This window comes from Vespula vulgaris, chromosome 12 (genome assembly GCF_905475345.1).
Source record: "Vespula vulgaris chromosome 12, iyVesVulg1.1, whole genome shotgun sequence".
Lineage (NCBI taxonomy): Eukaryota > Metazoa > Arthropoda > Insecta > Hymenoptera > Vespidae > Vespula > Vespula vulgaris.
The window spans coordinates 90,126-103,808 of NC_066597.1; the positions used below are offsets into that span (position 1 = coordinate 90,126).

The 13,683-nt window shown below is 48.8% G+C and overlaps 1 protein-coding gene across 5 annotated transcripts in view; it reads right to left on the minus strand.

The window, feature by feature from the left end:
• LOC127068105 (fasciclin-2) overlaps positions 1–13,683 on the minus strand; it is a 62,807-nt gene that overhangs the window by 35,561 nt on the left and 13,563 nt on the right. Inside the window, exons 1-2 of one of the 5 annotated variants that reach the window (XM_051003835.1) lie at positions 12,471–12,941; positions 9,533–9,772 (exon numbers count right to left, since the gene is read on the minus strand). The exons of 1 other annotated variant lie outside the window; for it this stretch is intronic. Coding sequence is in view for 1 of the 4 variants with exons in the window: in XM_051003830.1 (XP_050859787.1) it covers positions 12,471–12,528 (58 nt within the window). In the remaining 3 variants the exon portion in view is untranslated. Of the gene's footprint in view, positions 1–9,532; positions 9,773–10,036; positions 10,247–12,470; positions 12,942–13,683 lie in introns of those variants that run through there. 3 more of the 5 variants (XM_051003830.1, XM_051003836.1, XM_051003832.1) reach the window with 3 other exon arrangements.

Sequence of the window (13,683 nt, forward strand, 5' to 3'; positions counted from 1 at the left end):
GCGCGTGTTACTTTTTCGAACAAAATATTTTCCAACAAGGTCAGACTTTACGTCCGACGATCGATTACTCGAACGAAAGAAAATCTCTGAGAGCAGACGCGAGAGAATCAAAGACGAGCCAAATAGAATTTCGAATCGCGCGTCGCATCTCTCCTACGGAAAAAGAAAGAACCGTTCTTCCGTAGCGGGCGGATCGTTCGCGAGGTCGCATAAGACGAACAAAAGATGGAACGATGAAAGAGAAAAAAGCGAATGGCTAAAGGCAAGAAGGTGGAGGAAAAGCGAGGAAGGAAGGAAGGAAGGAAGGAAGGAAGGAAGAAAAGAAAGAAAGCAAGCGGAACGAGCGGTCGACCAACCAAAGAACACGTACGATATCGCAGCCTGCCTTCTTCTTCCCCTCTCCTTCGGGTATTGATCCTGTTTGCCCACGTGGCTTTAGTATTCGGCGCGCAAACTTTCGCGAAAACGTGTCCCGCATGCCAGTGCCGCTCCATAATTGTAGATTCAAAGGATATAATTCGAAAGAGACACGGGGTGGAGTGGGAGTCTGGAAGCGAAGGGTGGAAGAAACGAACCGAAGAGGAAAAGAGAGAGCGAGGGTGCTTCCTGGATCCCCGGGGATTTCGTATCGAGGGAGAAAGGAGAGAGAGAGAGAGAGAGAGACGCGAGAAATCGAGGAAATACGCCCTGGCGTTCTAACGAAGTGAAAATTAACCGTCATTTTTCCCCGTCGAATATTTGATTTAATTTCTTATTATTTTTTTCTTTTTTTTCGTAGATGCGTACGTGCCACGTATATCTCGTAGCTATCTTCTTTCTATTTATCGAGCGAATCGAGGGAAAGCACTCTAAGAACAATTCACCTTTGTCGAAGAAGCGAAGCGAACGATTTGTTTCTCCTTTCATACTCGCCTCGACGGTTAATTCTCTCTCTTCTTTCGTTGTCGACGTTACCCGATTTTCCCCTCGGCCTGGGGAGAGTCAGAGATTATTGGGTCGTAATTAAGACCGGAGTCCTATCGACTCCTGCAGCGCGTACGTATTGGTCTTCGATCCGCTAATATGGGGTGGTTACGTCGAAATTGAGAGAGAGAGTATCGGAAGAATCCGGTTATTATCGACGCTATCGAGCGTTTCCTCGTGAATGTACGTACTCCCTGTTAAGACCAATGCGATATTTGGTAAATACCCTCGATAAACAAATACGATCAATTTCAAGAGCTATTACCCGTATCACGTCTTTGTCGGATCGCTCCCCAACCGTGTTCGTTATCGAGTCGCGATGAATGCGAAAAAATAAACGCAAACTGTTTCCGAAATTCCCACATCTTGAAAAAAAATTCTGGAAATAATCCAACGTCTCGTCCAAGCGCCGAGATAAAAAAAAAATCGTCGACTAGATTCGCGTGGACTCGTGTGACGCGAGTGGGGATCGGTGGCACGCGTTTGGGAAAGCATGGAAGTAGCGTTCACACGGGAGTTTCGGTTGCACAACGTAGGCGAAACACGTGTGCGACCACGAGAATAGGTAGTACTTCTTCGACGACCACCGTTATATTCGAAGACGACGACGACGACGGTCAGCGCACTTTCTTTCTCTCTTTCTCAAAGAGGAGACCGATAAGGCGCGACACACGACGAGCTCTTTTGATATCTCATTCTCTTTGTCTCGGCTTTCTGCCAACGCGTTTCGACGTAGAGAGATACGGCGGAGGAGTTGTATATAAGAGAGCGGGAAATATTAAAAAAAAAGGCGTATCGAGATTACGAGAAGGGAGAGACGAATGGAAAAATCAAAATCGAAGGGTAGTTTACATTTGTTTCTTTATTCGTTCGCTTTTTTTTTCCTTTTTTTATCCAAGTATCACTCGAGTATTCTCCAATAAAGCTCGAACGCGAACGCTTGCGGTTTGACAGCTATTGAAAACATCTATCTGTCCAATTAGAATAGGACGATAACAAGTGGATTCGCGATTCCATGCTCCGAACGCGGAATCAAAGATCGCGCCAAAAGATTTATGAGCTTCGATGGATCTATCTGTCTGGAAAAAAAAAGATCTTCGTATCGTTCTCGCAACCGTTCGTCTTCCATTTTTCCAATTTTTGCGAACGTCCAAGCTGACACTCGCAATCGGCCAGTTTGTCACTCGAGGAGTAACGACAGAGGTAACGAATTTCCCAAAATTCACTTCGTTCAGTTTCGACCCGGTGGCCGAGCACCGGATACGTTTAAAAGAGATCGAATTAAAGAGAAGCTTGGAAAAATTGCGGAACGAGCGTAAAAGACCACTGTTAATTCCTTTCGTCGCAGACGAAACGATAAGAAAAAAGAAAAGATTTCACCGCGAGCGGCACTTCGTCGTAGGAACCTCTAAAGTTTCTACTCTTTCTCGAGAGCGCGAACGGGATGCGCGCGTCTTTCTTTTCGTTTCTTTCGCTGAACGAAAACAATGTAACTAGGAAGGGAAGAGGAGAGAGAGAGAGAGAGAGAGCAAATTGAACCAGTTTCGAGGTAATTTCGGAATTGCCCGAAGCACAAAGTGTGCTTCGAGTCGTTGTCTCGAATTTTCTCATTCCGTCTTTCACGATTTCATTCGAGATCGTTGAAGCGCGTGTCCCGAAAAATTAACAGTACCTACTAGCACCGCTACCATCGCAATTGCCGTTACAATTTCTCTTTCCGTTTCTACCACTCGTAACTCTCAAGAAGTTTCTCCTAAAAACTTTCTAATAAATCCGCTCGATGTTTCGACTTCTTCCTAGCTCGATTAATCTTCCTTCGTACTCTTTCAATGAGCAGCAGCGGCAACAACGACGAGTAGCAAGGCGAACTCGTAAAATTTTTACCGAGAACGCTTTCGAGTCGTAGAAAAAGAATTAGCTCTCTTTCTTTCTCTCCGTTCTTCTTACTTTTTCACGTTTACTCTTCGACTACGAGAAACGATGTAAAGTTCCAGCATTGGTCGAGGGCGAGTTCGGGACTCATTCGTCAGCTTTAATTACCCGGATTTTCTAGAAAAACTTAAAAGTAGGAAATTGTTATTTTCCAACGTTGGGGAAGAAAAGAATAAGACCCTCGGAACGTGTACGTGATCTTTCACGGGCGAGAGAGCGAGAGAGACGACGATACCGAGAAGACGACGACGACGATCGCGATATTACGGTTAACGCACGGACGTATACGTCGGATATAATCTTTCAAAATCCGATCCACGTAAGAAGATCCCGCCGAGAGTCACGAGAGACGAGCCTTTTAACGATTCCGGCAAAGTGTACTGCGAAAGATGGAAAGCGAGAGAGAAAAGTACGCTCCGTATCCTCCTTTCGTAACGAAGACTCTCGTGTTTCCGCGGAACGTCCACTAGGCCAACGCGCCGCGACTCGTGGAAAAGCAGAGGAATTTCATTTCTTTTTTACGGTACGCGCGACCCTCGAAACGCGCTCCGTTTGCCTCGTCTCTTTCCACTTCTCGCCTCGATCGAAGACTCCGCTGCAACGACAAAGAGAGACGGTAAGAGGCACGGAATTGCGAGAGATTTCCTGCTGCTCGAGTTACGAACGCTTTGTCCGCCCTTAAATACAAGTAGTTAGTGTCACGTTATGGAAGCCTGCGCTACCTACCATCACCGTCGACGATTCGAACCGGTCGTGATTTTTGCGCGAGCTGAAAATCGCAGTTTCTACTTCGTCGCAAAATTTGCAGCTACGCGCGACGACGAATCTTGATTCAACGACGATCTCCATCGTCGAAATTCAAAGAAAGAATTAGTAAGAGGCTTTGCAAATATACGTGGAAAAGTACGAGCCTTTGCAGCCTTTTCCTCCTTGGGTTCTTTCGCAAAGAGCGGCAACAACCTGTCGGAGAAATACTCTCGAGTGCTCGAAGCTCTCGCGAACGATCGCGTCCTCCGGAGCAATGGACGAGGTACGGAGTCCGCTAAAGGTACACACTCCCTTCGTTAATTCCACGGGAAATTATCAGATTCTCTCTCTCTCTCTCTCTCTCTCTCTCTCTCTGTCTCGATTGCGTCTTTCGACTCAGCTTGGTCGAGCTAATATTCGGAACCCGCGAATTTTCGACTTCGTTTCGCCTAAAAATGGTCCTTCCTGATCACCGATGTACGTGTATACATATATATATATATATATATATATACACGGGCATATACGTTTCTTTGGTAGATGAAAACGCAGAAAGAATATATCCTTGGGTACCGTTTTATCGAACGATGAACCACGGAAGAGAGAAAAAAGGGGAACGAGAGATTCCTCGTATCCTAAAAATTACAGGCAGATTCCTCTACACCGTCGATACACATTTTTATCAACGGTAGTAGAAAATGCGAGAGTAATGAAAGTGCCTAATGAAAAATACTTTATTTACGATAGGACGTACTCCATGCAGCCTCTATCGAATTACTCTCTCTTTCTCTCTCGTACGTACGTAGACGCTCACGCGCGTACGCACGCACACGCGGGCAGGAGTCATTAATAATTCATTTCGCACGCACGTTCGTAAATTCCGCGACGCATTCCATTGCCCCGAGGACGACGGCGCAAGTTGCAATTTAAAAAGTGGACAAGGAAAAAGAAAGGAAAAATCGTCGGGAGAACAGAAACGAAAAACGTTCTCTCTATTTTTATCCTCGTGCGACAACTGAAAAGGAAGAGGAGGCGTAATAACCGCACCGAATCGTTATCGTTCTCTACTTTTCCCATCGATCGTCCCCGACGAGAGAAGGCGAAAGAAGAGAGGAGTCCGGCGCGCGTATTCGATCGTCGAACGCGTCTAGATCGGGAGAAAGGCCAAGGGTGGAGACGAAGCGCGAGACGGCAAAGAAAACGATGCAGAGTCATCGGACGATGTTTTTCCTAGCGCGGAAGACTTACAAGGGAGGAATCCCGAGAAAAAGGCCGGAGGTAGAGGGAGCAAAGATGAGGACAGACACGCGAGCGAAGCCTCACAAATTAATCGAGGAAACGAAGCGACCGTAAAGAGAGAAAGAGAGCGACTACACAGCCCTTCGATCTAAATTCAATTATTGTATTTTCTTTCGTCGCCCCTTGCCCACAGCGAGTCCCAATACCGTCTGTCCACGATTACGAAAACGATTTAAGGACTTTTGTCGCCGTCGAAAGAGATTCGTTCGATCGCGCGACTACGGTAAGAGTGGAGGACACGATCCGTTCTCGAAAACGGATGTACTCGAAGAAAAAACCGTGGGTAGGAAAATGTCCCGATTAGAAACTCGCATCTCAGGTTGAGTGCCTTTCTATGTCGCGTCTACGTCCGGTCAGATCCCACGGGAAGAAACGCAACGTGGGTAGAGCCATCGAGCGATCCATCAAAATGGGTCCTTTGCGCGATTTCTCTCTCTCTCTCTCTCTATCCCTCATTCGTCTGTCGTAGACCGACGACGACGCAAGGAGGCAGGCGAATCAAGCTCTATTCACAAAGAAATCAAGCAACCGAATTACGTTCCATTCGATTGAAAACGAGCGTCCTTCTCTCCTCCGCCTTTTTAATTCTCTTCTTTTCCATTTCTTTTTTGTCGTCGTAGGACGTTTGCGGGCTATTAATTACAACGAACTCTCTCTCCGTTTTCATTTCTCTCAAAAATGCTTCTCCTGCTCGTCCAGCACCCTTCCCGCTCTATCGCGTCTCTCCCCCCCTCCCGCGATCCGAGGGTAAATATTTGGAGTCCAGAATAAATAAATCGTTCCTTTGACGAAGCATCGAACGGGTAGCACGACGAAAAAGTCGATGATGAATCGCGACTACGCGACGCGACGGCGCTTCGAAAATAAATGCCTCCAAAGAGGAGAGAAGGGGGGAAGAAGGATCGACCGGATGAATGAATGAAGACGTTGATCGGGAAATTTATTACTACGAACGTTCCTCTACGAACGAAATAATCGATTAACGAGACTACTAATCGCGACGTTAACGACGTCCCTGTATCGAACTTTCGACGAAAGACGCGAAATAAAACACGAAATACATATCCAATTTCGAAACAGACGACCGCGGAATAGAGAGCGAGAGAATCCTTTCGTGCATTCGCGCGCATCGAACCGATCGTACTCTCCGTGTACATCGTTTATTAAGCGAAATTCGATTTCTCTCGTCTCTCTCTCTCTCTCTCTATCGTTGGACGAATACGGCCCATACAGGATGCGACGACGCGATTAACGGCGATAAGCTTCGAAAAATAAAGCCGGCAAATTATCGAGGACGACGTTGAGACGAACGAAACGAATACGCGACCGACATATCAGTGCTTGTTACGACGAGGAAAGTGGAAAAGTGGAAAAGAACGAAAAAGAAATCTGATCCTATCTCGGAAAACGGAGGAATTTTCGAGGAATCGACTCGGAAGCGGCACGAGTATCGCCATCCGATCGAGGTCTCGGTTCGTAACTTTGATACTCGGCCGCGATCTCATAAGCGCGATCGAATGGACCCAGACATCTTCCTCCTCGATCTCTACTTACGCTCTACTTTCCTTCTTTTTTTCTTTCTTCTTCGCCGTCGCGACAACGCCCAGGAGGCTCGGGAAAGAAGCGAAGAAAGAATAAAGGAAGGAAAGAGGGGCTGTTCTATCCCGAATAAAACAGATAATCTCTTTATCCTCGTCGATAAGGAAACGTTCGAAGTAGCGTGCCTTCTAGCCCCGCCATTTACCGCCAATACCTCTCTCACCCTCCATCTCGGTTTACAACATCGAAACTTTTAATAGCCTTCGATCGTTTGCCGGACATTCCGTGAAAAAGCCGTTAGTCTCCGAGGATTCGACGATTATTAGAAACTTTTTCCTCGTTTCATTTTCGATGAGGAGCGCGAGGTGACGGAGGTTAACAAGAAAGATGACGGTTTCCCTCGGACTCGTTAACGACGTCCTTCCAAGCGACGATCGACTTTACGCAAGGTCCGCACGAGCGTGGAACGAAATGTAGTGGCCGAGAGCGAGATGCGGAGATGAAAGAGATCGATAAACGGGAAAGTCTGTTTGGTCTGTTGCGATACAAAGAGAGAGGAACGAACGGGCGAGCCTTTACCACGATTCGTACGTGCAACGCATTACGGTCAACGGAGCGAGGGCGCGCGCGCGAGAGATAGAGAGAGAGAGTTCACGACGCACCCTACGCTCCCTGGATTTTCGATAATTACGAGATTCGATGCGCCGTACTAATTTATTAATCGAACCGATGACCCTCGATCGAGAGTGTAAGCTGCGTTTTCTACCTGCTGGCGTGACGTTGGCCACGTTCTCGTACGAGAGAGAAAGGGCTAGAGGACGTTTCACGTTCTCTTTTAGAACGCATCAGGGTGAGAGAAGGAAGGTTACAATTTTCGATCGATTCCCGCGCGAAAACCCCTGTTTTATGCAAATCTCGCTGCGCACCGCGCTCTGGTAATAAATTATTCGCTCGACCGGCCCCGTTTATGGTACACAGCTTCTCTCTCTCTCTCTCTCTCTCTCGTATATCGTTAGAGGTACACTCCCGACTATTATTTGTCGCTGCTACCGCCGTAATACGGCCAAATATTTGCTGGCAATAGCCCGCAGCGAAGAATAAATATTTATAGTAACCGTCGACGATCCTCGATCGTTTCGTTTGTTTCAGGATTCTTTGGATGGGAAAAGGAATAGAGAGAGAGAGAGGAATTGCAGGTAGAATGAAAAAGAAAAAAAGGACAGTTGAGAGAACGCAAAATAAAAAGTAGATAACGTTGGGAATCGTTTCTAAAACGATTAAGATTAGGCGAGTTAAAAATATAATTATCGAACCGACGTCGATCGACCTCGAAGATCTTATCGTTCCCAAGAGGATACTCTCGAATCGGAAAGTAAGTTGAAACGTTTTCTTCGTGGAAAAGAATCGCAAACACTGGCGAGAATTAGTCACCGATACACGGAAAATCTAGAAATTATTCATCGATTACGCCAGTTAAAGAGAACGCAAACTTCTTGGTCATCGTGCTCTTCTTCTTTCTTCCCCTCTCGCTCGATTATCCATATCTCATCGATGCTTTATCGATTATCTCGTCGCTCTCGTTATCGGTCGCGCGTAAAATTACGACGAAAAAGGAGAGAGAGAGAGAGAGAGAGAGAGAGAGAGAGAGACGGTCGTACGCGAAGTCGTTAACGCGCGTGTCTAGCTTTATCAGAAAATTATGAAGCACTGGCGGACGCGAGACGGTCTAGCGATTTATGCCGGTTTCGTCGTTCGTACGAGTTTGAAAAAAAATTCAAGCGGAGCAAGTTCTATGGGAAGGCTTCAATTTTAATAAACCAGCGCAAAAGTCCCGTACGTAGGTAGGTAGGTATATATCCTGTAGGAGCGACGCGAGTGTTCCTTTCTACCGAGGTCGCTCGTGCGCAGCTTGAATGCCACTTAGGACCAGATATTTCAACAAATTGGAGAGAGAAAGATGAAACGAGCTCGTTTCAAAGCGTTTACTTCAACGCGGACTCGTACCAAGATTTACTTTTCCTTACGCCCTTTTCCACGACCCTTTGAATCTAGAATGCACGATCGGTAACAATGGAGAACGAAGAGAATTTTTAATAAAAGGAGAAAAAGGAAAGCGAAATGATAAAAAGAATATAAAGATTCCAGCTTTCGTCGAATCGGCCTAATTCGCGTTTACCGCGCGATTCGCTCCTCGACGAGGCAGGAGGAAAAAGACTAAGGCGACCGTTCCTCGTTAAAAAAAAAAGTCCCGATAAAGCTCGAAGTTCGGAGCGGGACGATTGCGAAAGCACCGCGATGGTTCTCCCTGAGAGGCAAAACGACGAGGTTCTTTGAAAGACTGAAAAAAAAAATATTGAAAAGGACTCTTTCGTCGATCGATTTTAACGCGCGAGGAGACAAAACGACGGAAAAGACCTTTCTGCTAGTCGCCAAATTGATACGAACCAATTTTTGCTAAACTAGCTCGGTATCGGGATGAAGAAAGAAAGAAAAAAAAAAAGGACGAATCGAACTTGATCGTTCGATACGAAACACCAAAGATCCTGAGATTTATTTCGACGTATCGACTACGAAAACTCCTCCAAGGAGAGACTTGCTCCAACGGGGTCGGAAAAGAGCGAAAGGATATCGAGGAGAGAGGACGGTTTACGGCCTTCGAGATAAATTTCCACGGCATCGTAGAAAACGACGGGTTCGACGACGAGGTCCGATTCCCGATCGATACGATACGCGATCGAGAAAGAGAGAAAAGTCGAACGGTAATTTTCGACGATCTCGCGTTTTTCCTAATTCGCGCGCGGTAAACCAAAGTGCAACATCGATTCCGATTTCCGCGCTGGACGGAGAAACCGTTTCCGATAATTGCAAACGCCGTTCTACCGCGCAAATGCGCGTCTGTCCGTTTCGTTTCTCGATCGAGCCAACGCGGTTTTCCCACTTTTATCGAGTTTTACATTCGGGACGAATTGCTCGACGATTCACGATTTAATTCAGACACCCGATATAGAGCGAGGACGTTCCTTCCTTCCTACCTACCTACCTACCTACCTACCTACGAAAGGCACGCACTATCTCGGAGGGGAAGCGGCACTCGGTGGTCCGTTGAAAAGTTGAAGAAGGGGCCCTTTGTCCGTACAGGTGCACGCGGCAGGTTGCCGGCAGAAGCCCAAAACAGGTTTCCACAAAATCCGCGCAAGGACAGGCATTGAAATTCGACGGATCCGTCCTTTCGTCCTTCCTCCGTTTCTTCGTCGCGAAGGGATGCGTTTCGAATCGGAAAACGCCGCGAGAGCTGGACGGCGAATCCAATCGTATAGTCGGAGAGAGGAGGAGTACGTGGAGCCTAGCTTCTCTCTCTCTCTCTCTCTCTCTCTCTCTCTCTCTCCTCGAGCAATTTAAAACGAACGTTTTCGTTCGAAGCCGTTTCGAAGCTATTTCGAAGCTCGATATACGTACTCGTTGGGATCGGGTTCCACGCTTGGGAAAATAAAAGAAGCGGGCGAGCGAGCGAGAGAGATAACGGGAAGGAAATGCGTGCCAAGAGGGTTTTAATTACCTGGAACGTCTGGCTTATCCCGAGAGATAAGGTCTATCGTTTCTCGCCTTTCCCAAAGATATCTCACCTTCTTCGCCTTTCTTTTTTTTCGAGCCGGGCACCGGGAATGATTTCGAACAGCGACCTTCCTCTTCCTACCGCTTTAATGGTAACGAGAACGAGGAAGAAACGGACGACGGTGCCGCAATATTTTAATCGAGTCCATTTCCACGACGTTCCTTCTTCCTCTCGCAACGTCGACAATTGAGGCAAAATCCGCACCGAATTTAAGGATAAAGTTGCGCGCTCACCGACGCGACGAATAACAGCGTCTGTTATCTCGGCAAGTCACCGTCCGACGTGCCTTCGACGAACGCCACGGGTGGGCGGTGGATTTAATTCGCGTCGAGTATTTAACCGTTTGATCCTACGGGTTGCTCCATGACGTCATACCGAATCTTTCGGCTCGTCAAGAGCGAGGGAGACCGAGGAAAACGCGCGCGTCCACGGTTTTCATCTTCCTTCTTCGCGAACGCCTGTATTCGGAAGAGGACGCATCCCCGCTATCTCTCTTCCATTGCCTCTCGATTAAAATCGTTTCGAGTAGGATATCGTCGAAAGGTCGAACGACCTTTCGTCCTCGTCGTCGAGTAGAGAAGGAAAAAGAAAAAAAAAAAAGAAAAAGCGAGACGGTTTCGAGAAGCAAGCTGCGAGATCGGGAAAAAAGATGGCCGTCTCGTCCGACACGGAGAGCGACGCGCGTGACGACGATCGAAATAAAAAAAGGTTTCGCGAGAACGAAAAGAGAGGATATCGTATCTTAGCGCTCCTCTCAAGACGCACGTCGTAGGAATCGAGAGAGATCGTTCGATGCGACTTTTATACGATTTTACCGCCGCGGTAGTACTCGGTTCCCATCGATTCCGATTTATCTCGTCGTCCCGTCGATAAGATAACACGTATCGCTATCTTTTCGCGTTAACGTTCCTCGACGGAATCGTCGTTGCCTCCTTTCTTCCCTTCTCCTTTTCTCATTACGATTGGAAAAAGTCAAAGGGTTCGCGCGTGCGTGCGGACACGGGTCGGTCCACTTTCTTTGGGAAAAGCCCACGAAACGAAACGAAAAGAAATTGCCCGTACGGAGTCGTTTCTCCTTCGACGCGACGACCGTCGGAGGAAGGGGGGCCGCCACAGCAGGCGCGTAAAACATCGTAGTCGAGCGAAGAAAGAACGGAACGTGGAGAATCCGTGATCCGTACACGCGCGGGTCACGGTACGACAATACGCGCGTTACGAGATCGACGACCTCCTCCTCTCTCTCTCTCTCTTCCAGCTCGCCGCTTCTTCCTCCGTACCCGCGCGCATGCCCGCGTACGACGAGAGGAAGAGAGGAAAAACGCGCGCGAGCGCGAGGGAACGGAGCTCCTTTGTCATCCGTACGACACGCTTTTCGCCTCTTCGTCGTTCGTTGTACGTCGAGAAAGAGAGATGAGACGAGATGAACGATAGGGAAGGCAAGGGATCCGAATCGAACGTCTAATAATCGCCGCCACCTTCGTAAATTGGATCTACGGAGAGGCAAGCGGCCGCGAGTGGCGTGTAAAACGCCGCGCGTACGCTCGGAAAGCGAACGGACGAGAGGAGGAGAGGAAGGCCGTTGAAACCGGACCGAGAGAAGCGAGAGAAAGAAGGAAGGAGCAAAGGACGAAAGCGAAAGAGAGTTTAACGCGCGGCCTCGCAGAAAAGCCGGATCGCGAAGGAACGAGAGCGAGTCCGCTCCTCTCCTCGTCTTTCGATCTCTCGATCTTCTAGAGGCGGCTTCTCCGGAGGTACGACCCGAGCTTCTCGATTTCTCTCTCGGTCGTTCGAAAGGCCTACGTAAAACGAGCGCTCGAACAGGTGCGCGCGGGGCCCAACGAGAGCCCTTTAGAAAAATTCTCCGTCCGCGCAGGTACGTGGACCGAGGGTAGACTACGACGCTTCGTTTCGCGTCGCCGTCGACGATTAGCCTCGAACGACGAGTTCGCGCGTATTCGAGAAGACGATGAATCATCGCCAAGACGCACGGCGAAGAAGCACCGAGACCGTTCCAAACGCGCTTTCCTCGCGCGATCGCGCGACGATTCTCTCCTCTCCCTCCGTGCCTCGTAGCGCCGCCGAAACGACGACGTACTTGCGCGGAAAAACGTCGTTGAAATCACGTCGCGAAAAGGCGCCAACGGCGTACGAATCCGCGATCGCGCGAGCGAATTCCGAGCAATGTAACCGCCATCTACCGATGGCGGAATAGAGGGGGGAGGAAAAAGATGCGAGTGTTTTCGCCGCCTGAGAGAGAGAGCGTCGTCTTGGCCGAGCCGAGACCTTTGCCGAGCTATCTCGACGATGAAAGGAAAAAGAGAGAAAAGATCAAATTCTTTTGAGGAGAATCCTTTCTTTCGTCCTCTCGTCCGCTTACCTATAAGGTAAAACAACGCGAAGAGCCGAACTGCAGCCGGATGCCCGTGGTCTGCCATCGTGGATCAACCGATCGCCTTTTCTTTCCTTCTCGTCTCCCCTCCGTTTCCACTCTTCCTCTTCGTCGTCGAAGGTAAAAATATTCTTCTTCTACTATCGTGGAATCTCGCCGTTCTCCGCTCTCTCTCTCTCTCTCGCACTGTCGTTTTTTCACCACACGCGAACTCGGTTATCTCGGCGAGTATGACCGACGATTGATAATCGCGAACGTAAAATAAAAATTCGTTATATACTTTGTGTGTCGTGTGCTACAGCCGGCGTACGACGAGAAAAGAAGGGAAAAAAGCAAAGGTGAGAGTCCACACGGTGCGCCTCCTCTTTCTCTCTCTCTCTCTCTATCTCTTTTCCTTTCTCTCTTGCTCGATCTCCACGTCGTATCGTCACGCTGGCCGATCTCAAACTGTGACGGGGAGCGCCGCGAACGCGCTCGGCTCGGCCTTCGGTCGAGCTCGTCGACCTTCGGCTGTGCTCGTATCCTTTCTCTCTCTCTCTCTCTCGCTCGCTCGCGCGCGCGCGCGCGCTCCTTCTGCCCACACGTCTCTTTGCACGCGTGCGTGCACGTACGTGTGCTACGCGTAACATTTTCCGTTCGTACGTGTACGTTTAACGTACGTTACGCACACACGGAAGCGCGGTTTACGCACGGCGTGCAGGTAACGATTCCAGAGAAAAAGCCGCGAAACGTAGAATTTGCTTTCGAATGCGAGAGAAGGAGAGAACGCCGACTTTGCTACGGTCTGTTACGTCGTCGAACGCGAAAGCCGTTACTCGGTGGAACACCGGCGAATTCGAGCAACGAAACGTCTCGTCCTTGGAATCGACTATCGTTCTCAACGACGAGCGACTTCGTCCCGATCGCGCGTTCGTGAAATGGTTTCCTTCGAAAAGAAAACGCCGTGAGAGCGACCTGACGTCGGCAAAGTGGCCGGTACGAAAAGATAGGTTAGAAGGCGTAACGTCGACGACGTTTGCCAAAGCGAGTAAATACTCGCGTCTACGCGGCTAAACGATCGAAAAGCGTCGATTCGGCGAAGCGTCGGTCGGCTGATCAACCTACCACGCGACGGAACGTTCGATCGCGAAGACGTGTTCGGCCGAAAGCGCGTCGAAGAGAAAGCGCCGTTTGACCGGACGCTAGGACGCTTCCTGGTAAA